Source organism: Argiope bruennichi, chromosome 10 (genome assembly GCF_947563725.1).
Source record: "Argiope bruennichi chromosome 10, qqArgBrue1.1, whole genome shotgun sequence".
NCBI lineage: Eukaryota > Metazoa > Arthropoda > Arachnida > Araneae > Araneidae > Argiope > Argiope bruennichi.
In genome coordinates, this window is record NC_079160.1 from 123,814,660 (window position 1) to 123,837,999 (window position 23,340).

At 41.9% G+C, this 23,340-nt stretch overlaps 1 protein-coding gene across 1 annotated transcript in view; it reads left to right on the forward strand.

Moving 5' to 3' along the window:
- The window catches only part of LOC129987769 (fibroin heavy chain-like), a 74,030-nt gene that overhangs the window by 18,252 nt on the left and 32,438 nt on the right, over nt 1-23,340 (forward strand). The window contains exons 23-46 of the mRNA XM_056095707.1: nt 299-451; nt 512-685; nt 1,454-1,750; nt 2,528-2,860; nt 3,635-3,925; nt 4,694-5,095; nt 5,864-6,160; nt 6,929-6,939; nt 7,015-7,375; nt 8,144-8,440; nt 9,212-9,625; nt 10,394-10,690; nt 11,468-11,890; nt 12,665-12,955; nt 13,724-14,110; nt 14,885-15,148; nt 15,920-16,315; nt 17,090-17,380; nt 18,149-18,520; nt 19,289-19,621; nt 20,357-20,614; nt 20,660-20,755; nt 21,524-21,820; nt 22,598-23,017. Of these exons, the coding sequence (XP_055951682.1) occupies nt 299-451; nt 512-685; nt 1,454-1,750; nt 2,528-2,860; nt 3,635-3,925; nt 4,694-5,095; nt 5,864-6,160; nt 6,929-6,939; nt 7,015-7,375; nt 8,144-8,440; nt 9,212-9,625; nt 10,394-10,690; nt 11,468-11,890; nt 12,665-12,955; nt 13,724-14,110; nt 14,885-15,148; nt 15,920-16,315; nt 17,090-17,380; nt 18,149-18,520; nt 19,289-19,621; nt 20,357-20,614; nt 20,660-20,755; nt 21,524-21,820; nt 22,598-23,017 (7,155 nt within the window). The remainder of the gene's footprint in view (nt 1-298; nt 452-511; nt 686-1,453; nt 1,751-2,527; nt 2,861-3,634; nt 3,926-4,693; nt 5,096-5,863; nt 6,161-6,928; nt 6,940-7,014; nt 7,376-8,143; nt 8,441-9,211; nt 9,626-10,393; nt 10,691-11,467; nt 11,891-12,664; nt 12,956-13,723; nt 14,111-14,884; nt 15,149-15,919; nt 16,316-17,089; nt 17,381-18,148; nt 18,521-19,288; nt 19,622-20,356; nt 20,615-20,659; nt 20,756-21,523; nt 21,821-22,597; nt 23,018-23,340) is intronic.

Genomic DNA, 23,340 nt, shown 5'->3' on the forward strand with positions numbered 1-23,340 from the left:
GGAATAATAATGTAATGTCGATCAGCATGATTAACACACCCAAACAAATGGGATTGCTAAAGCCTAGCAGAAATACTGAAAGGTTAGGAAGCAGTTAGTTTCATATATATCAAAGAATCGTTTTCCTCTTTTATCTACTTTGAGATTCAAGTGTTTACTGAGGCAAAAATTGATGCTAGTTTATTGGTTAGACTTGATTCGTGGCGAAACAAGTCTAATCAATTTTTTCTGAACAGTCGATACTTCTCTTTATATTTGTATTGTTTTTACAGCTATCATTGATATTTATATATTTCAGGAGCTGGAGGAGTAGGACCAGGTGGAGCTGGAGGGTATGGACCCGGTGGATCCGGACCTTATGGACCAGGAGGAGCTGGACCAGGTGGTGCTGGACCGGGTGGAGCCGGACCTTATGGACCAGGAGGATCTGGACCAGGAGGAGCTGGACCAGGTGGAGCTGGACCAGGTGGAGCTGGACCAGGTGGAGCTGGACCGGGTGGAGCTGGACCAGGTGGTGCTGGACCAGGAGGTGCTGGAGGAGAGGGTCCCATAACAGTGGATGTCGATGTGACTATTTACCCTGAAGGAGAAGGACCTGGAGGTTCTGGACCAGGTGGTGCTGGATTTGGACCTGGAGGAGCATCTGGTGGGCCAGGAGGTCCTGGAGGAGCGTATGGACCAGGAGGTAATGTGAAGACTTTTTCTTCGCTCTCCCATATATATAAATTATTTGTGCACCTGATGCATGAAAATCTACCGTATGAGAATTCTTACAATCGATTTCCCAATTCTTTCATTTGAAAATATCTTAATTTCTCTTTCATTAATAGTGCAATGAAACAACGGAGTTTCACTGACGTGCAAATTTTCGACACAGATCGTCATAGTTTTTTATTACGATTATTGTTCATAATGAATCTGCACTTAAAATGTTGAGAAGGATATCATATCAATAAAAAGTTTCATATGATGTTGATATATGAAAGAAGAAAGAGCTTCACTGACGAAAACAAAAATGAAAAAAAAGCAAACGTTTTCTTAGAGAGTATAATAACGTGAACTGACTTAGGAGATGTGCTTTTGTGATATTCTTTGTACAGATGATTCATAACACACTTATCCCGGAAAATGTTATACGTGTTCATGCAGATTCATGAGATTCTGGGGAAGACAGAAAGAATATTTTTATATGGTTCGCATTCAACTGGTTTATCGAAATATATTAGAGAGGAATATGCGGCCGATATCTTCACAACCGAAACAAAATAAGAAAATCATTTGAAAAGTAAATTTTCCTTTACATCAGCTATGCAATTTGTATGACTGCAGGCATGATAAATCAAATTAATTGGGCTGAATTCATTACCTGAGATTCTGCGTCTCAAATTTAGTTAGAAATTCTCGTCATATCATTATTTGTAGTTATAGATTTTATCTTTGATATATAATCTAGGAGCAGGTGGAGCCGGACCTTATGGCCCAGGTGGATCAGGACCCGGTGGAGCCGGAGGTTACGGACCAGGAGGAGCCGGGCCTTATGGACCTGGTGGATCAGGACCAGGAGGAGCCGGGCCTTATGGACCTGGTGGATCTGGACCAGGAGGAGCCGGGCCTTATGGACCTGGTGGCTCAGGACCAGGAGGAGCCGGACCTTATGGACCAGGAGGAGCCGGTGGCCCAGGTGGATTCGGACCAGGAGCCGGAGGTGCTGGAGGACCTTACGGACCCGGAGGTGCTGGAGGACCCGGAGGTAGATTTTATTTCATTTCTTTCTTCACACCGCTCAGTTCCTCAGATGATTTTTATCTCAGTAAGAATTCAAAAAAGTACTTCAAGCATTTTCTAACAATTTTATTAGCTTCTTTTTCGGAAAAAGAAGAAATGGCCTCATAAGAGTTTTTGATCAAGTATCATGCAAATTAGGTCGGTGAGACTTTCTCTTGTTGGAAAGATAGAGGCTTGATTAGCCAAACTAATTTTGTTTCCCTGGACATCTAATATGAGCTTTCATTAATGACTGAAAATCAACTGGTAGATTGTCCAGATGTGAAATTACAGATATGGAAAGACATTCATTGACTAAAGGGCCGAATCTTATCGATTTAGAATATAAAACATCTGAATAATTCTAAGTAGTGCAGTTTAAACGAAATATATAATTTCTAGGATGGGAAGCATTCTTGCTTCTGCTTAGATGAGAGTGTTCCATTTTGCTGAAATGGAATAATAATGTAATGTCGATCAGCATGATTAACACACCCAAACAAATGGGATTGCTAAAGCCTAGCAGAAATACTGAAAGGTTAGGAAGCAGTTAGTTTCATATATATCAAAGAATCGTTTTCCTCTTTTATCTACTTTGAGATTCAAGTGTTTACTGAGGCAAAAATTGATGCTAGTTTATTGGTTAGACTTGATTCGTGGCGAAACAAGTCTAATCAATTTTTTCTGAACAGTCGATACTTCTCTTTATATTTGTATTGTTTTTACAGCTATCATTGATATTTATATATTTCAGGAGCTGGAGGAGTAGGACCAGGTGGAGCTGGAGGGTATGGACCCGGTGGATCCGGACCTTATGGACCAGGAGGAGCTGGACCAGGTGGTGCTGGACCGGGTGGAGCCGGACCTTATGGACCAGGAGGATCTGGACCAGGAGGAGCTGGACCAGGTGGAGCTGGACCAGGTGGAGCTGGACCGGGTGGAGCTGGAGGAGAGGGTCCCATAACAGTGGATGTCGATGTGACTATTTACCCTGAAGGAGAAGGACCTGGAGGTTCTGGACCAGGTGGTGCTGGATTTGGACCTGGAGGAGCATCTGGTGGGCCAGGAGGTCCTGGAGGAGCGTATGGACCAGGAGGTAATGTGAAGACTTTTTCTTCGCTCTCCCATATATATAAATTATTTGTGCACCTGATGCATGAAAATCTACCGTATGAGAATTCTTACAATCGATTTCCCAATTCTTTCATTTGAAAATATCTTAATTTCTCTTTCATTAATAGTGCAATGAAACAACGGAGTTTCACTGACGTGCAAATTTTCGACACAGATCGTCATAGTTTTTTATTACGATTATTCTTCATAATGAATCTGCACTTAAAATGTTGAGAAGGATATCATATCAATAAAAAGTTTCATATGATGTTGATATATGAAAGGAGAAAGAGCTTCACTGACGAAAACAAAAATGAAAAAAAAGCAAACGTTTTCTTAGAGAGTATAATAACGTGAACTGACTTAGGAGATGTGCTTTTGTGATATTCTTTGTACAGATGATTCATAACACACTTATCCCGGAAAAAGTTATACGTGTTCATGCAGATTCATGAGATTCTGGGGAAGACAGAAAGAATATTTTTATATGGTTCGCATTCAACTGGTTTATCGAAATATATTAGAGAGGAATATGCGGCCGATATCTTCACAACCGAAACAAAATAAGAAAATCATTTGAAAAGTAAATTTTCCTTTACATCAGCTATGCAATTTGTATGACTGCAGGCATGATAAATGAAATTAATTGGGCTGAATTCATTACCTGAGATTCTGCGTCTCAAATTTAGTTAGAAATTCTCGTCATATCATTATTTGTAGTTATAGATTTTATCTTTGATATATAATCTAGGAGCAGGTGGAGCCGGACCTTATGGCCCAGGTGGATCAGGACCCGGTGGAGCCGGAGGTTACGGACCAGGAGGAGCCGGGCCTTATGGACCTGGTGGATCAGGACCAGGAGGAGCCGGGCCTTATGGACCTGGTGGATCTGGACCAGGAGGAGCCGGGCCTTATGGACCTGGTGGCTCAGGACCAGGAGGAGCCGGACCTTATGGACCAGGAGGAGCCGGTGGCCCAGGTGGATTCGGACCAGGAGCCGGAGGTGCTGGAGGACCTTACGGACCCGGAGGTGCTGGAGGACCCGGAGGTAGATTTTATTTCATTTCTTTCTTCACACCGCTCAGTTCCTCAGATGATTTTTATCTCAGTAAGAATTCAAAAAAGTACTTCAAGCATTTTCTTACAATTTTATTAGCTTCTTTTTCGGAAAAAGAAGAAATGGCCTCATAAGAGTTTTTGATCAAGTATCATGCAAATTAGGTCGGTGAGACTTTCTCTTGTTGGAAAGATAGAGGCTTGATTAGCCAAACTAATTTTGTTTCCCTGGACATCTAATATGAGCTTTCATTAATGACTGAAAATCAACTGGTAGATTGTCCAGATGTGAAATTACAGATATGGAAAGACATTCATTGACTAAAGGGCCGAATCTTATCGATTTAGAATATAAAACATCTGAATAATTCTAAGTAGTGCAGTTTAAACGAAATATATAATTTCTAGGATGGGAAGCATTCTTGCTTCTGCTTAGATGAGAGTGTTCCATTTTGCTGAAATGGAATAATAATGTAATGTCGATCAGCATGATGAACACACCCAAACAAATGGGATTGCTAAAGCCTAGCAGAAATACTGAAAGGTTAGGAAGCAGTTAGTTTCATATATATCAAAGAATCGTTTTCCTCTTTTATCTACTTTGAGATTCAAGTGTTTACTGAGGCAAAAATTGATGCTAGTTTATTGGTTAGACTTGATTCGTGGCGAAACAAGTCTAATCAATTTTTTCTGAACAGTCGATACTTCTCTTTATATTTGTATTGTTTTTACAGCTATCATTGATATTTATATATTTCAGGAGCTGGAGGAGTAGGACCAGGTGGAGCTGGAGGGTATGGACCCGGTGGATCCGGACCTTATGGACCAGGAGGAGCTGGACCAGGTGGTGCTGGACCGGGTGGAGCCGGACCTTATGGACCAGGAGGATCTGGACCAGGAGGAGCTGGACCAGGTGGAGCTGGACCAGGTGCAGCTGGACCAGGTGGAGCTGGACCGGGTGGAGCTGGACCAGGTGGTGCTGGACCAGGAGGTGCTGGACCAGGAGGTGCTGGAGGAGAGGGTCCCATAACAGTGGATGTCGATGTGACTATTTACCCTGAAGGAGAAGGACCTGGAGGTTCTGGACCAGGTGGTGCTGGATTTGGACCTGGAGGAGCATCTGGTGGGCCAGGAGGTCCTGGAGGAGCGTATGGACCAGGAGGTAATGTGAAGACTTTTTCTTCGCTCTCCCATATATATAAATTATTTGTGCACCTGATGCATGAAAATCTACCGTATGAGAATTCTTACAATCGATTTCCCAATTCTTTCATTTGAAAATATCTTAATTTCTCTTTCATTAATAGTGCAATGAAACAACGGAGTTTCACTGACGTGCAAATTTTCGACACAGATCGTCATAGTTTTTTATTACGATTATTCTTCATAATGAATCTGCACTTAAAATGTTGAGAAGGATATCATATCAATAAAAAGTTTCATATGATGTTGATATATGAAAGGAGAAAGAGCTTCACTGACGAAAACAAAAATGAAAAAAAAGCAAACGTTTTCTTAGAGAGTATAATAACGTGAACTGACTTAGGAGATGTGCTTTTGTGATATTCTTTGTACAGATGATTCATAACACACTTATCCCGGAAAATGTTATACGTGTTCATGCAGATTCATGAGATTCTGGGGAAGACAGAAAGAATATTTTTATATGGTTCGCATTCAACTGGTTTATCGAAATATATTAGAGAGGAATATGCGGCCGATATCTTCACAACCGAAACAAAATAAGAAAATCATTTGAAAAGTAAATTTTCCTTTACATCAGCTATGCAATTTGTATGACTGCAGGCATGATAAATGAAATTAATTGGGCTGAATTCATTACCTGAGATTCTGCGTCTCAAATTTAGTTAGAAATTCTCGTCATATCATTATTTGTAGTTATAGATTTTATCTTTGATATATAATCTAGGAGCAGGTGGAGCCGGACCTTATGGCCCAGGTGGATCAGGACCCGGTGGAGCCGGAGGTTACGGACCAGGAGGAGCCGGGCCTTATGGACCTGGTGGATCAGGACCAGGAGGAGCCGGGCCTTATGGACCTGGTGGATCTGGACCAGGAGGAGCCGGGCCTTATGGACCTGGTGGCTCAGGACCAGGAGGAGCCGGACCTTATGGACCAGGAGGAGCCGGTGGTCCAGGTGGATTCGGACCAGGAGCCGGAGGTGCTGGAGGACCTTACGGACCCGGAGGTGCTGGAGGACCCGGAGGTAGATTTTATTTCATTTCTTTCTTCACACCGCTCAGTTCCTCAGATGATTTTTATCTCAGTAAGAATTCAAAAAAGTACTTCAAGCATTTTCTTACAATTTTATTAGCTTCTTTTTCGGAAAAAGAAGAAATGGCCTCATAAGAGTTTTTGATCAAGTATCATGCAAATTAGGTCGGTGAGACTTTCTCTTGTTGGAAAGATAGAGGCTTGATTAGCCAAACTAATTTTGTTTCCCTGGACATCTAATATGAGCTTTCATTAATGACTGAAAATCAACTGGTAGATTGTCCAGATGTGAAATTACAGATATGGAAAGACATTCATTGACTAAAGGGCCGAATCTTATCGATTTAGAATATAAAACATCTGAATAATTCTAAGTAGTGCAGTTTAAACGAAATATATAATTTCTAGGATGGGAAGCATTCTTGCTTCTGCTTAGATGAGAGTGCTCCATTTTGCTGAAATGGAATAATAATGTAATGTCGATCAGCATGATTAACACACCCAAACAAATGGGATTGCTAAAGCCTAGCAGAAATACTGAAAGGTTAGGAAGCAGTTATTTTCATATATATCAAAGAATCGTTTTCCTCTTTTATCTACTTTGAGATTCAAGTGTTTACTGAGGCAAAAATTGATGCTAGTTTATTGGTTAGACTTGATTCGTGGCGAAACAAGTCTAATCAATTTTTTCTGAACAGTCGATACTTCTCTTTATATTTGTATTGTTTTTACAGCTATCATTGATATTTATATATTTCAGGAGCTGGAGGAGTAGGACCAGGTGGAGCTGGAGGGTATGGACCCGGTGGATCCGGACCTTATGGACCAGGAGGAGCTGGACCAGGTGGTGCTGGACCAGGTGGAGCCGGACCTTATGGACCAGGAGGATCTGGACCAGGAGGAGCTGGACCAGGTGGAGCTGGACCAGGTGGAGCTGGACCAGGTGGAGCTGGACCAGGTGGAGCTGGACCAGGTGGAGCTGGACCAGGTGGAGCTGGACCGGGTGGAGCTGGACCAGGTGGTGCTGGACCAGGAGGTGCTGGACCAGGAGGTGCTGGAGGAGAGGGTCCCATAACAGTGGATGTCGATGTGACTATTTACCCTGAAGGAGAAGGACCTGGAGGTTCTGGACCAGGTGGTGCTGGATTTGGACCTGGAGGAGCATCTGGTGGGCCAGGAGGTCCTGGAGGAGCGTATGGACCAGGAGGTAATGTGAAGACTTTTTCTTCGCTCTCCCATATATATAAATTATTTGTGCACCTGATGCATGAAAATCTACCGTATGAGAATTCTTACAATCGATTTCCCAATTCTTTCATTTGAAAATATCTTAATTTCTCTTTCATTAATAGTGCAATGAAACAACGGAGTTTAACTGACGTGCAAATTTTCGACACAGATCGTCATAGTTTTTTATTACGATTATTCTTCATAATGAATCTGCACTTAAAATGTTGAGAAGGATATCATATCAATAAAAAGTTTCATATGATGTTGATATATGAAAGGAGAAAGAGCTTCACTGACGAAAACAAAAATGAAAAAAAAGCAAACGTTTTCTTAGAGAGTATAATAACGTGAACTGACTTAGGAGATGTGCTTTTGTGATATTCTTTGTACAGATGATTCATAACACACTTATCCCGGAAAATGTTATACGTGTTCATGCAGATTCATGAGATTCTGGGGAAGACAGAAAGAATATTTTTATATGGTTCGCATTCAACTGGTTTATCGAAATATATTAGAGAGGAATATGCGGCCGATATCTTCACAACCGAAACAAAATAAGAAAATCATTTGAAAAGTAAATTTTCCTTTACATCAGCTATGCAATTTGTATGACTGCAGGCATGATAAATGAAATTAATTGGGCTGAATTCATTACCTGAGATTCTGCGTCTCAAATTTAGTTAGAAATTCTCGTCATATCATTATTTGTAGTTATAGATTTTATCTTTGATATATAATCTAGGAGCAGGTGGAGCCGGACCTTTTGGCCCAGGTGGATCAGGACCCGGTGGAGCCGGAGGTTACGGACCAGGAGGAGCCGGGCCTTATGGACCTGGTGGATCAGGACCAGGAGGAGCCGGGCCTTATGGACCTGGTGGATCTGGACCAGGAGGAGCCGGGCCTTATGGACCTGGTGGCTCAGGACCAGGAGGAGCCGGACCTTATGGACCAGGAGGAGCCGGTGGCCCAGGTGGATTCGGACCAGGAGCCGGAGGTGCTGGAGGACCTTACGGACCCGGAGGTGCTGGAGGACATGGAGGTAGATTTTATTTCATTTCTTTCTTCACACCGCTCAGTTCCTCAGATGATTTTTATCTCAGTAAGAATTCAAAAAAGTACTTCAAGCATTTTCTTACAATTTTATTAGCTTCTTTTTCGGAAAAAAAAGAAATGGCCTCATAAGAGTTTTTGATCAAGTATCATGCAAATTAGGTCGGTGAGACTTTCTCTTGTTGGAAAGATAGAGGCTTGATTAGCCAAACTAATTTTGTTTCCCTGGACATCTAATATGAGCTTTCATTAATGACTGAAAATCAACTGGTAGATTGTCCAGATGTGAAATTACAGATATGGAAAGACATTCATTGACTAAAGGGCCGAATCTTATCGATTTAGAATATAAAACATCTGAATAATTCTAAGTAGTGCAGTTTAAACGAAATATATAATTTCTAGGATGGGAAGCATTCTTGCTTCTGCTTAGATGAGAGTGTTCCATTTTGCTGAAATGGAATAATAATGTAATGTCGATCAGCATGATTAACACACCCAAACAAATGGGATTGCTAAAGCCTAGCAGAAATACTGAAAGGTTAGGAAGCAGTTAGTTTCATATATATCAAAGAATCGTTTTCCTCTTTTATCTACTTTGAGATTCAAGTGTTTACTGAGGCAAAAATTGATGCTAGTTTATTGGTTAGACTTGATTCGTGGCGAAACAAGTCTAATCAATTTTTTCTGAACAGTCGATACTTCTCTTTATATTTGTATTGTTTTTACAGCTATCATTGATATTTATATATTTCAGGAGCTGGAGGAGTAGGACCAGGTGGAGCTGGAGGGTATGGACCCGGTGGATCCGGACCTTATGGACCAGGAGGAGCTGGACCAGGTGGTGCTGGACCGGGTGGAGCCGGACCTTATGGACCAGGAGGATCTGGACCAGGAGGAGCTGGACCAGGTGGAGCTGGACCAGGTGGAGCTGGACCAGGTGGAGCTGGACCAGGTGGAGCTGGACCGGGTGGAGCTGGACCAGGTGGTGCTGGACCAGGAGGTGCTGGACCAGGAGGTGCTGGAGGAGAGGGTCCCATAACAGTGGATGTCGATGTGACTATTTACCCTGAAGGAGAAGGACCTGGAGGTTCTGGACCAGGTGGTGCTGGATTTGGACCTGGAGGAGCATCTGGTGGGCCAGGAGGTCCTGGAGGAGCGTATGGACCAGGAGGTAATGTGAAGACTTTTTCTTCGCTCTCCCATATATATAAATTATTTGTGCACCTGATGCATGAAAATCTACCGTATGAGAATTCTTACAATCGATTTCCCAATTCTTTCATTTGAAAATATCTTAATTTCTCTTTCATTAATAGTGCAATGAAACAACGGAGTTTCACTGACGTGCAAATTTTCGACACAGATCGTCATAGTTTTTTATTACGATTATTCTTCATAATGAATCTGCACTTAAAATGTTGAGAAGGATATCATATCAATAAAAAGTTTCATATGATGTTGATATATGAAAGGAGAAAGAGCTTCACTGACGAAAACAAAAATGAAAAAAAAGCAAACGTTTTCTTAGAGAGTATAATAACGTGAACTGACTTAGGAGATGTGCTTTTGTGATATTCTTTGTACAGATGATTCATAACACACTTATCCCGGAAAATGTTATACGTGTTCATGCAGATTCATGAGATTCTGGGGAAGACAGAAAGAATATTTTTATATGGTTCGCATTCAACTGGTTTATCGAAATATATTAGAGAGGAATATGCGGCCGATATCTTCACAACCGAAACAAAATAAGAAAATCATTTGAAAAGTAAATTTTCCTTTACATCAGCTATGCAATTTGTATGACTGCAGGCATGATAAATGAAATTAATTGGGCTGAATTCATTACCTGAGATTCTGCGTCTCAAATTTAGTTAGAAATTCTCGTCATATCATTATTTGTAGTTATAGATTTTATCTTTGATATATAATCTAGGAGCAGGTGGAGCCGGACCTTATGGCCCAGGTGGATCAGGACCCGGTGGAGCCGGAGGTTACGGACCAGGAGGAGCCGGGCCTTATGGACCTGGTGGATCAGGACCAGGAGGAGCCGGGCCTTATGGACCTGGTGGATCTGGACCAGGAGGAGCCGGGCCTTATGGACCTGGTGGCTCAGGACCAGGAGGAGCCGGACCTTATGGACCAGGAGGAGCCGGTGGTCCAGGTGGATTCGGACCAGGAGCCGGAGGTGCTGGAGGACCTTACGGACCCGGAGGTGCTGGAGGACCCGGAGGTAGATTTTATTTCATTTCTTTCTTCACACCGCTCAGTTCCTCAGATGATTTTTATCTCAGTAAGAATTCAAAAAAGTACTTCAAGCATTTTCTTACAATTTTATTAGCTTCTTTTTCGGAAAAAGAAGAAATGGCCTCATAAGAGTTTTTGATCAAGTATCATGCAAATTAGGTCGGTGAGACTTTCTCTTGTTGGAAAGATAGAGGCTTGATTAGCCAAACTAATTTTGTTTCCCTGGACATCTAATATGAGCTTTCATTAATGACTGAAAATCAACTGGTAGATTGTCCAGATGTGAAATTACAGATATGGAAAGACATTCATTGACTAAAGGGCCGAATCTTATCGATTTAGAATATAAAACATCTGAATAATTCTAAGTAGTGCAGTTTAAACGAAATATATAATTTCTAGGATGGGAAGCATTCTTGCTTCTGCTTAGATGAGAGTGCTCCATTTTGCTGAAATGGAATAATAATGTAATGTCGATCAGCATGATTAACACACCCAAACAAATGGGATTGCTAAAGCCTAGCAGAAATACTGAAAGGTTAGGAAGCAGTTAGTTTCATATATATCAAAGAATCGTTTTCCTCTTTTATCTACTTTGAGATTCAAGTGTTTACTGAGGCAAAAATTGATGCTAGTTTATTGGTTAGACTTGATTCGTGGCGAAACAAGTCTAATCAATTTTTTCTGAACAGTCGATACTTCTCTTTATATTTGTATTGTTTTTACAGCTATCATTGATATTTATATATTTCAGGAGCAGGAGGAGTAGGACCAGGTGGAGCTGGAGGGTATGGACCCGGTGGATCCGGACCTTATGGACCAGGAGGAGCTGGACCAGGTGGTGCTGGACCGGGTGGAGCCGGACCTTATGGACCAGGAGGATCTGGACCAGGAGGAGCTGGACCAGGTGGAGCTGGACCAGGTGGAGCTGGACCAGGTGGAGCTGGACCAGGTGGAGCTGGACCAGGTGGAGCTGGACCGGGTGGAGCTGGACCAGGTGGTGCTGGACCAGGAGGTGCTGGACCAGGAGGTGCTGGAGGAGAGGGTCCCATAACAGTGGATGTCGATGTGACTATTTACCCTGAAGGAGAAGGACCTGGAGGTTCTGGACCAGGTGGTGCTGGATTTGGACCTGGAGGAGCATCTGGTGGGCCAGGAGGTCCTGGAGGAGCGTATGGACCAGGAGGTAATGTGAAGACTTTTTCTTCGCTCTCCCATATATATAAATTATTTGTGCACCTGATGCATGAAAATCTACCGTATGAGAATTCTTACAATCGATTTCCCAATTCTTTCATTTGAAAATATCTTAATTTCTCTTTCATTAATAGTGCAATGAAACAACGGAGTTTCACTGACGTGCAAATTTTCGACACAGATCGTCATAGTTTTTTATTACGATTATTCTTCATAATGAATCTGCACTTAAAATGTTGAGAAGGATATCATATCAATAAAAAGTTTCATATGATGTTGATATATGAAAGGAGAAAGAGCTTCACTGACGAAAACAAAAATGAAAAAAAAGCAAACGTTTTCTTAGAGAGTATAATAACGTGAACTGACTTAGGAGATGTGCTTTTGTGATATTCTTTGTACAGATGATTCATAACACACTTATCCCGGAAAATGTTATACGTGTTCATGCAGATTCATGAGATTCTGGGGAAGACAGAAAGAATATTTTTATATGGTTCGCATTCAACTGGTTTATCGAAATATATTAGAGAGGAATATGCGGCCGATATCTTCACAACCGAAACAAAATAAGAAAATCATTTGAAAAGTAAATTTTCCTTTACATCAGCTATGCAATTTGTATGACTGCAGGCATGATAAATGAAATTAATTGGGCTGAATTCATTACCTGAGATTCTGCGTCTCAAATTTAGTTAGAAATTCTCGTCATATCATTATTTGTAGTTATAGATTTTATATTTGATATATAATCTAGGAGCAGGTGGAGCCGGACCTTATGGCCCAGGTGGATCAGGACCCGGTGGAGCCGGAGGTTACGGACCAGGAGGAGCCGGGCCTTATGGACCTGGTGGATCAGGACCAGGAGGAGCCGGGCCTTATGGACCTGGTGGATCTGGACCAGGAGGAGCCGGGCCTTATGGACCTGGTGGCTCAGGACCAGGAGGAGCCGGACCTTATGGACCAGGAGGAGCCGGTGGCCCAGGTGGATTCGGACCAGGAGCCGGAGGTGCTGGAGGACCTTACGGACCCGGAGGTGCTGGAGGACCCGGAGGTAGATTTTATTTCATTTCTTTCTTCACACCGCTCAGTTCCTCAGATGATTTTTATCTCAGTAAGAATTCAAAAAAGTACTTCAAGCATTTTCTAACAATTTTATTAGCTTCTTTTTCGGAAAAAGAAGAAATGGCCTCATAAGAGTTTTTGATCAAGTATCATGCAAATTAGGTCGGTGAGACTTTCTCTTGTTGGAAAGATAGAGGCTTGATTAGCCAAACTAATTTTGTTTCCCTGGACATCTAATATGAGCTTTCATTAATGACTGAAAATCAACTGGTAGATTGTCCAGATGTGAAATTACAGATATGGAAAGACATTCATTGACTAAAGGGCCGAATCTTATCGATTTAGAATATAAAACATCTGAATAATTCTAAGTAGTGCAGTTTAAACGAAATATATAATTTCTAGGATGGGAAGCATTCTTGCTTCTGCTTAGATGAGAGTGTTCCATTTTGCTGAAATGGAATAATAATGTAATGTCGATCAGCATGATTAACACACCCAAACAAATGGGATTGCTAAAGCCTAGCAGAAATACTGAAAGGTTAGGAAGCAGTTAGTTTCATATATATCAAAGAATCGTTTTCCTCTTTTATCTACTTTGAGATTCAAGTGTTTACTGAGGCAAAAATTGATGCTAGTTTATTGGTTAGACTTGATTCGTGGCGAAACAAGTCTAATCAATTTTTTCTGAACAGTCGATACTTCTCTTTATATTTGTATTGTTTTTACAGCTATCATTGATATTTATATATTTCAGGAGCTGGAGGAGTAGGACCAGGTGGAGCTGGAGGGTATGGACCCGGTGGATCCGGACCTTATGGGCCAGGTGGTGCTGGACCGGGTGGAGCCGGACCTTATGGACCAGGAGGATCTGGACCAGGAGGAGCTGGACCAGGTGGAGCTGGACCAGGTGGAGCTGGACCAGGTGGAGCTGGACCGGGTGGAGCTGGACCAGGTGGTGCTGGACCAGGAGGTGCTGGACCAGGAGGTGCTGGAGGAGAGGGTCCCATAACAGTGGATGTCGATGTGACTATTTACCCTGAAGGAGAAGGACCTGGAGGTTCTGGACCAGGTGGTGCTGGATTTGGACCTGGAGGAGCATCTGGTGGGCCAGGAGGTCCTGGAGGAGCGTATGGACCAGGAGGTAATGTGAAGACTTTTTCTTCGCTCTCCCATATATATAAATTATTTGTGCACCTGATGCATGAAAATCTACCGTATGAGAATTCTTACAATCGATTTCCCAATTCTTTCATTTGAAAATATCTTAATTTCTCTTTCATTAATAGTGCAATGAAACAACGGAGTTTCACTGACGTGCAAATTTTCGACACAGATCGTCATAGTTTTTTATTACGATTATTCTTCATAATGAATCTGCACTTAAAATGTTGAGAAGGATATCATATCAATAAAAAGTTTCATATGATGTTGATATATGAAAGGAGAAAGAGCTTCACTGACGAAAACAAAAATGAAAAAAAAGCAAACGTTTTCTTAGAGAGTATAATAACGTGAACTGACTTAGGAGATGTGCTTTTGTGATATTCTTTGTACAGATGATTCATAACACACTTATCCCGGAAAATGTTATACGTGTTCATGCAGATTCATGAGATTCTGGGGAAGACAGAAAGAATATTTTTATATGGTTCGCATTCAACTGGTTTATCGAAATATATTAGAGAGGAATATGCGGCCGATATCTTCACAACCGAAACAAAATAAGAAAATCATTTGAAAAGTAAATTTTCCTTTACATCAGCTATGCAATTTGTATGACTGCAGGCATGATAAATGAAATTAATTGGGCTGAATTCATTACCTGAGATTCTGCGTCTCAAATTTAGTTAGAAATTCTCGTCATATCATTATTTGTAGTTATAGATTTTATCTTTGATATATAATCTAGGAGCAGGTGGAGCCGGACCTTATGGCCCAGGTGGATCAGGACCCGGTGGAGCCGGAGGTTACGGACCAGGAGGAGCCGGGCCTTATGGACCTGGTGGATCAGGACCAGGAGGAGCCGGGCCTTATGGACCTGGTGGATCTGGACCAGGAGGAGCCGGGCCTTATGGACCTGGTGGCTCAGGACCAGGAGGAGCCGGACCTTATGGACCAGGAGGAGCCGGTGGCCCAGGTGGATTCGGACCAGGAGCCGGAGGTGCTGGAGGACCCGGAGGTAGATTTTATTTCATTTCTTTCTTCACACCGCTCAGTTCCTCAGAGGATTTTTATCTCAGTAAGAATTCAAAAAAGTACTTCAAGCATTTTCTAACAATTTTATTAGCTTCTTTTTCGGAAAAAAAAGAAATGGCCTCATAAGAGTTTTTGATCAAGTATCATGCAAATTAGGTCGGTGAGACTTTCTCTTGTTGGAAAGATAGAGGCTTGATTAGCCAAACTAATTTTGTTTCCCTGGACATCTAATATGAGCTTTCATTAATGACTGAAAATCAACTGGTAGATTGTCCAGATGTGAAATTACAGATATGGAAAAACATTCATTGACTAAAGGGCCGAATCTTATCGATTTAGAATATAAAACATCTGAATAATTCTAAGTAGTGCAGTTTAAACGAAATATATAATTTCTAGGATGGGAAGCATTCTTGCTTCTGCTTAGATGAGAGTGTTCCATTTTGCTGAAATGGAATAATAATGTAATGTCGATCAGCATGATTAACACACCCAAACAAATGGGATTGCTAAAGCCTAGCAGAAATACTGAAAGGTTAGGAAGCAGTTAGTTTCATATATATCAAAGAATCGTTTTCCTCTTTTATCTACTTTGAGATTCAAGTGTTTACTGAGGCAAAAATTGATGCTAGTTTATTGGTTAGACTTGATTCGTGGCGAAACAAGTCTAATCAATTTTTTCTGAACAGTCGATACTTCTCTTTATATTTGTATTGTTTTTACAGCTATCATTGATATTTATATATTTCAGGAGCTGGAGGAGTAGGACCAGGTGGAGCTGGAGGGTATGGACCCGGTGGATCCGGACCTTATGGACCAGGAGGAGCTGGACCAGGTGGTGCTGGACCGGGTGGAGCCGGACCTTATGGACCAGGAGGATCTGGACCAGGAGGAGCTGGACCAGGTGGAGCTGGACCAGGTGGAGCTGGACCGGGTGGAGCTGGACCAGGAGGTGCTGGACCAGGAGGTGCTGGAGGAGAGGGTCCCATAACAGTGGATGTCGATGTGACTATTTACCCTGAAGGAGAAGGACCTGGAGGTTCTGGACCAGGTGGTGCTGGATTTGGGCCTGGAGGAGCATCTGGTGGGCCAGGAGGTCCTGGAGGAGCGTATGGACCAGGAGGTCCTGGAGGAGCGTATGAACCAGGAGGTAATGTGAAGACTTTTTCTTCGCTCTCCCATATATATAAATTATTTGTGCACCTGATGCATGAAACTCTACCGTATGAGAATTCTTACAATCGATTTCCCAATTCTTTCATTTGAAAATATCTTAATTTCTCTTTCATTAATAGTGCAATGAAACAACGGAGTTTCACTGACGTGCAAATTTTCGACACAGATCGTCATAGTTTTTTATTACGATTATTCTTCATAATGAATCTGCACTTAAAATGTTGAGAAGGATATCATATCAATAAAAAGTTTCATATGATGTTGATATATGAAAGGAGAAAGAGCTTCACTGACGAAAACAAAAATGAAAAAAAAGCAAACGTTTTCTTAGAGAGTATAATAACGTGAACTGACTTAGGAGACGTGCTTTTGTGATATTCTTTGTACAGATGATTCATAACACACTTATCCCGGAAAAAGTTATACGTGTTCATGCAGATTCATGAGATTCTGGGGAAGACAGAAAGAATATTTTTATATGGTTCGCATTCAACTGGTTTATCGAAATATATTAGAGAGGAATATGCGGCCGATATCTTCACAACCGAAACAAAATAAGAAAATCATTTGAAAAGTAAATTTTCCTTTACATCAGCTATGCAATTTGTATGACTGCAGGCATGATAAATGAAATTAATTGGGCTGAATTCATTACCTGAGATTCTGCGTCTCAAATTTAGTTAGAAATTCTCGTCATATCATTATTTGTAGTTATAGATTTTATCTTTGATATATAATCTAGGAGCAGGCGGAGCCGGACCTTATGGCCCAGGTGGATCAGGACCCGGTGGAGCCGGAGGTTACGGACCAGGAGGAGCCGGGCCTTATGGACCTGGTGGATCAGGACCAGGAGGAGCCGGGCCTTATGGACCTGGTGGATCTGGACCAGGAGGAGCCGGGCCTTATGGACCTGGTGGCTCAGGACCAGGAGGAGCCGGACCTTATGGACCAGGAGGAGCCGGTGGCACAGGTGGATTCGGACCAGGAGCCGGAGGTGCTGGAGGACCTTACGGACCCGGAGGTGCTGGAGGACCCGGAGGTAGATTGTATTTCATTTCTTTCTTCACACCGCTCAGTTCCTCAGATGATTTTTATCTCAGTAAGAATTCAAAAAAGTACTTCAAGCATTTTCTTACAATTTTATTAGCTTCTTTTTCGGAAAAAGAAGAAATGGCCTCATAAGAGTTTTTGATCAAGTATCATGCAAATTAGGTCGGTGAGACTTTCTCTTGTTGGAAAGATAGAGGCTTGATTAGCCAAACTAATTTTGTTTCCCTGGACATCTAATATGAGCTTTCATTAATGACTGAAAATCAACTGGTAGATTGTCCAGATGTGAAATTACAGATATGGAAAGACATTCATTGACTAAAGGGCCGAATCTTATCGATTTAGAATATAAAACATCTGAATAATTCTAAGTAGTGCAGTTTAAACGAAATATATAATTTCTAGGATGGGAAGCATTCTTGCTTCTGCTTAGATGAGAGTGTTCCATTTTGCTGAAATGGAATAATAATGTAATGTCGATCAGCATGATTAACACACCCAAACAAATGGGATTGCTAAAGCCTAGCAGAAATACTGAAAGGTTAGGAAGCAGTTAGTTTCATATATATCAAAGAATCGTTTTCCTCTTTTATCTACTTTGAGATTCAAGTGTTTACTGAGGCAAAAATTGATGTTAGTTTATTGGTTAGACTTGATTCGTGGCGAAACAAGTCTAATCAATTTTTTCTGAACAGTCGATACTTCTCTTTATATTTGTATTGTTTTTACAGCTATCATTGATATTTATATATTTCAGGAGCTGGAGGAGTAGGACCAGGTGGAGCTGGAGGGTATGGACCCGGTGGATCCGGACCTTATGGACCAGGAGGAGCTGGACCAGGTGGTGCTGGACCGGGTGGAGCCGGACCTTATGGACCAGGAGGATCTGGACCAGGAGGAGCTGGACCAGGTGGAGCTGGACCAGGTGGAGCTGGACCGGGTGGAGCTGGACCAGGTGGTGCTGGACCAGGAGGTGCTGGAGGAGAGGGTCCCATAACAGTGGATGTCGATGTGACTATTTACCCTGAAGGAGAAGGACCTGGAGGTTCTGGACCAGGTGGTGCTGGATTTGGACCTGGAGGAGCATCTGGTGGGCCAGGAGGTCCTGGAGGAGCGTATGGACCAGGAGGTAATGTGAAGACTTTTTCTTCGCTCTCCCATATATATAAATTATTTGTGCACCTGATGCATGAAAATCTACCGTATGAGAATTCTTACAATTGATTTCCCAATTCTTTCATTTGAAAATATCTTAATTTCTCTTTCATTAATAGTGCAATGAAACAACGGAGTTTCACTGACGTGCAAATTTTCGACACAGATCGTCATAGTTTTTTATTACGATTATTCTTCATAATGAATCTGCACTTAAAATGTTGAGAAGGATATCATATCAATAAAAAGTTTCATATGATGTTGATATATGAAAGGAGAAAGAGCTTCACTGACGAAAACAAAAATGAAAAAAAAGCAAACGTTTTCTTAGAGAGTATAATAACGTGAACTGACTTAGGAGATGTGCTTTTGTGATATTCTTTGTACAGATGATTCATAACACACTTATCCCGGAAAATGTTATACGTGTTCATGCAGATTCATGAGATTCTGGGGAAGACAGAAAGAATATTTTTATATGGTTCGCATTCAACTGGTTTATCGAAATATATTAGAGAGGAATATGCGGCCGATATCTTCACAACCGAAACAAAATAAGAAAATCATTTGAAAAGTAAATTTTCCTTTACATCAGCTATGCAATTTGTATGACTGCAGGCATGATAAATGAAATTAATTGGGCTGAATTCATTACCTGAGATTCTGCGTCTCAAATTTAGTTAGAAATTCTCGTCATATCATTATTTGTAGTTATAGATTTTATCTTTGATATATAATCTAGGAGCAGGTGGAGCCGGACCTTATGGCCCAGGTGGATCAGGACCCGGTGGAGCCGGAGGTTACGGACCAGGAGGAGCCGGGCCTTATGGACCTGGTGGATCAGGACCAGGAGGAGCCGGGCCTTATGGACCTGGTGGATCTGGACCAGGAGGAGCCGGGCCTTATGGACCTGGTGGCTCAGGACCAGGAGGAGCCGGACCTTATGGACCAGGAGGAGCCGGTGGCCCAGGTGGATTCGGACCAGGAGCCGGAGGTGCTGGAGGACCTTACGGACCCGGAGGTGCTGGAGGACCCGGAGGTAGATTTTATTTCATTTCTTTCTTCACACCGCTCAGTTCCTCAGATGATTTTTATCTCAGTAAGAATTCAAAAAAGTACTTCAAGCATTTTCTTACAATTTTATTAGCTTCTTTTTCGGAAAAAGAAGAAATGGCCTCATAAGAGTTTTTGATCAAGTATCATGCAAATTAGGTCGGTGAGACTTTCTCTTGTTGGAAAGATAGAGGCTTGATTAGCCAAACTAATTTTGTTTCCCTGGACATCTAATATGAGCTTTCATTAATGACTGAAAATCAACTGGTAGATTGTCCAGATGTGAAATTACAGATATGGAAAGACATTCATTGACTAAAGGGCCGAATCTTATCGATTTAGAATATAAAACATCTGAATAATTCTAAGTAGTGCAGTTTAAACGAAATATATAATTTCTAGGATGGGAAGCATTCTTGCTTCTGCTTAGATGAGAGTGTTCCATTTTGCTGAAATGGAATAATAATGTAATGTCGATCAGCATGATTAACACACCCAAACAAATGGGATTGCTAAAGCCTAGCAGAAATACTGAAAGGTTAGGAAGCAGTTAGTTTCATATATATCAAAGAATCGTTTTCCTCTTTTATCTACTTTGAGATTCAAGTGTTTACTGAGGCAAAAATTGATGCTAGTTTATTGGTTAGACTTGATTCGTGGCGAAACAAGTCTAATCAATTTTTTCTGAACAGTCGATACTTCTCTTTATATTTGTATTGTTTTTACAGCTATCATTGATATTTATATATTTCAGGAGCTGGAGGAGTAGGACCAGGTGGAGCTGGAGGGTATGGACCCGGTGGATCCGGACCTTATGGACCAGGAGGAGCTGGACCAGGTGGTGCTGGACCGGGTGGAGCCGGACCTTATGGACCAGGAGGATCTGGACCAGGAGGAGCTGGACCAGGTGAAGCTGGACCAGGTGGAGCTGGACCAGGTGGAGCTGGACCGGGTGGAGCTGGACCAGGCGGTGCTGGACCAGGAGGTGCTGGACCAGGAGGTGCTGGAGGAGAGGGTCCCATAACAGTGGATGTCGATGTGACTATTTACCCTGAAGGAGAAGGACCTGGAGGTTCTGGACCAGGTGGTGCTGGATTTGGACCTGGAGGAGCATCTGGTGGGCCAGGAGGTCCTGGAGGAGCGTATGGACCAGGAGGTAATGTGAAGACTTTTTCTTCGCTCTCCCATATATATAAATTATTTGTGCACCTGATGCATGAAAATCTACCGTATGAGAATTCTTACAATCGATTTCCCAATTCTTTCATTTGAAAATATCTTAATTTCTCTTTCATTAATAGTGCAATGAAACAACGGAGTTTCACTGACGTGCAAATTTTCGACACAGATCGTCATAGTTTTTTATTACGATTATTCTTCATAATGAATCTGCACTTAAAATGTTGAGAAGGATATCATATCAATAAAAAGTTTCATATGATGTTGATATATGAAAGGAGAAAGAGCTTCACTGACGAAAACAAAAATGAAAAAAAAGCAAACGTTTTCTTAGAGAGTATAATAACGTGAACTGACTTAGGAGATGTGCTTTTGTGATATTCTTTGTACAGATGATTCATAACACACTTATCCCGGAAAATGTTATACGTGTTCATGCAGATTCATGAGATTCTGGGGAAGACAGAAAGAATATTTTTATATGGTTCGCATTCAACTGGTTTATCGAAATATATTAGAGAGGAATATGCGGCCGATATCTTCACAACCGAAACAAAATAAGAAAATCATTTGAAAAGTAAATTTTCCTTTACATCAGCTATGCAATTTGTATGACTGCAGGCATGATAAATGAAATTAATTGGGCTGAATTCATTACCTGAGATTCTGCGTCTCAAATTTAGTTAGAAATTCTCGTCATATCATTATTTGTAGTTATAGATTTTATATTTGATATATAATCTAGGAGCAGGTGGAGCCGGACCTTATGGCCCAGGTGGATCAGGACCCGGTGGAGCCGGAGGTTACGGACCAGGAGGAGCCGGGCCTTATGGACCTGGTGGATCAGGACCAGGAGGAGCCGGGCCTTATGGACCTGGTGGATCTGGACCAGGAGGAGCCGGGCCTTATGGACCTGGTGGCTCAGGACCAGGAGGAGCCGGACCTTATGGACCAGGAGGAGCCGGTGGCCCAGGTGGATTCGGACCAGGAGCCGGAGGTGCTGGAGGACCTTACGGACCCGGAGGTGCTGGAGGACCCGGAGGTAGATTTTATTTCATTTCTTTCTTCACACCGCTCAGTTCCTCAGATGATTTTTATCTCAGTAAGAATTCAAAAAAGTACTTCAAGCATTTTCTAACAATTTTATTAGCTTCTTTTTCGGAAAAAGAAGAAATGGCCTCATAAGAGTTTTTGATCAAGTATCATGCAAATTAGGTCGGTGAGACTTTCTCTTGTTGGAAAGATAGAGGCTTGATTAGCCAAACTAATTTTGTTTCCCTGGACATCTAATATGAGCTTTCATTAATGACTGAAAATCAACTGGTAGATTGTCCAGATGTGAAATTACAGATATGGAAAGACATTCATTGACTAAAGGGCCGAATCTTATCGATTTAGAATATAAAACATCTGAATAATTCTAAGTAGTGCAGTTTAAACGAAATATATAATTTCTAGGATGGGAAGCATTCTTGCTTCTGCTTAGATGAGAGTGTTCCATTTTGCTGAAATGGAATAATAATGTAATGTCGATCAGCATGATTAACACACCCAAACAAATGGGATTGCTAAAGCCTAGCAGAAATACTGAAAGGTTAGGAAGCAGTTAGTTTCATATATATCAAAGAATCGTTTTCCTCTTTTATCTACTTTGAGATTCAAGTGTTTACTGAGGCAAAAATTGATGCTAGTTTATTGGTTAGACTTGATTCGTGGCGAAACAAGTCTAATCAATTTTTTCTGAACAGTCGATACTTCTCTTTATATTTGTATTGTTTTTACAGCTATCATTGATATTTATATATTTCAGGAGCTGGAGGAGTAGGACCAGGTGGAGCTGGAGGGTATGGACCCGGTGGATCCGGACCTTATGGACCAGGAGGAGCTGGACCAGGTGGTGCTGGACCGGGTGGAGCCGGACCTTATGGACCAGGAGGATCTGGACCAGGAGGAGCTTTACCAGGTGGAGCTGGACCAGGTGGAGCTGGACCAGGTGGAGCTGGACCAGGTGGAGCTGGACCAGGTGGTGCTGGACCAGGAGGTGCTGGACCAGGAGGTGCTGGAGGAGAGGGTCCCATAACAGTGGATGTCGATGTGACTATTTACCCTGAAGGAGAAGGATCTGGAGGTTCTGGACCAGGTGGTGCTGGATTTGGGCCTGGAGGAGCATCTGGTGGGCCAGGAGGTCCTGGAGGAGCGTATGGACCAGGAGGTCCTGGAGGAGCGTATGAACCAGGAGGTAATGTGAAGACTTTTTCTTCGCTCTCCCATATATATAAATTATTTGTGCACCTGATGCATGAAACTCTACCGTATGAGAATTCTTACAATCGATTTCCCAATTCTTTCATTTGAAAATATCTTAATTTCTCTTTCATTAATAGTGCAATGAAACAACGGAGTTTCACTGACGTGCAAATTTTCGACACAGATCGTCATAGTTTTTTATTACGATTATTCTTCATAATGAATCTGCACTTAAAATGTTGAGAAGGATATCATATCAATAAAAAGTTTCATATGATGTTGATATATGAAAGGAGAAAGAGCTTCACTGACGAA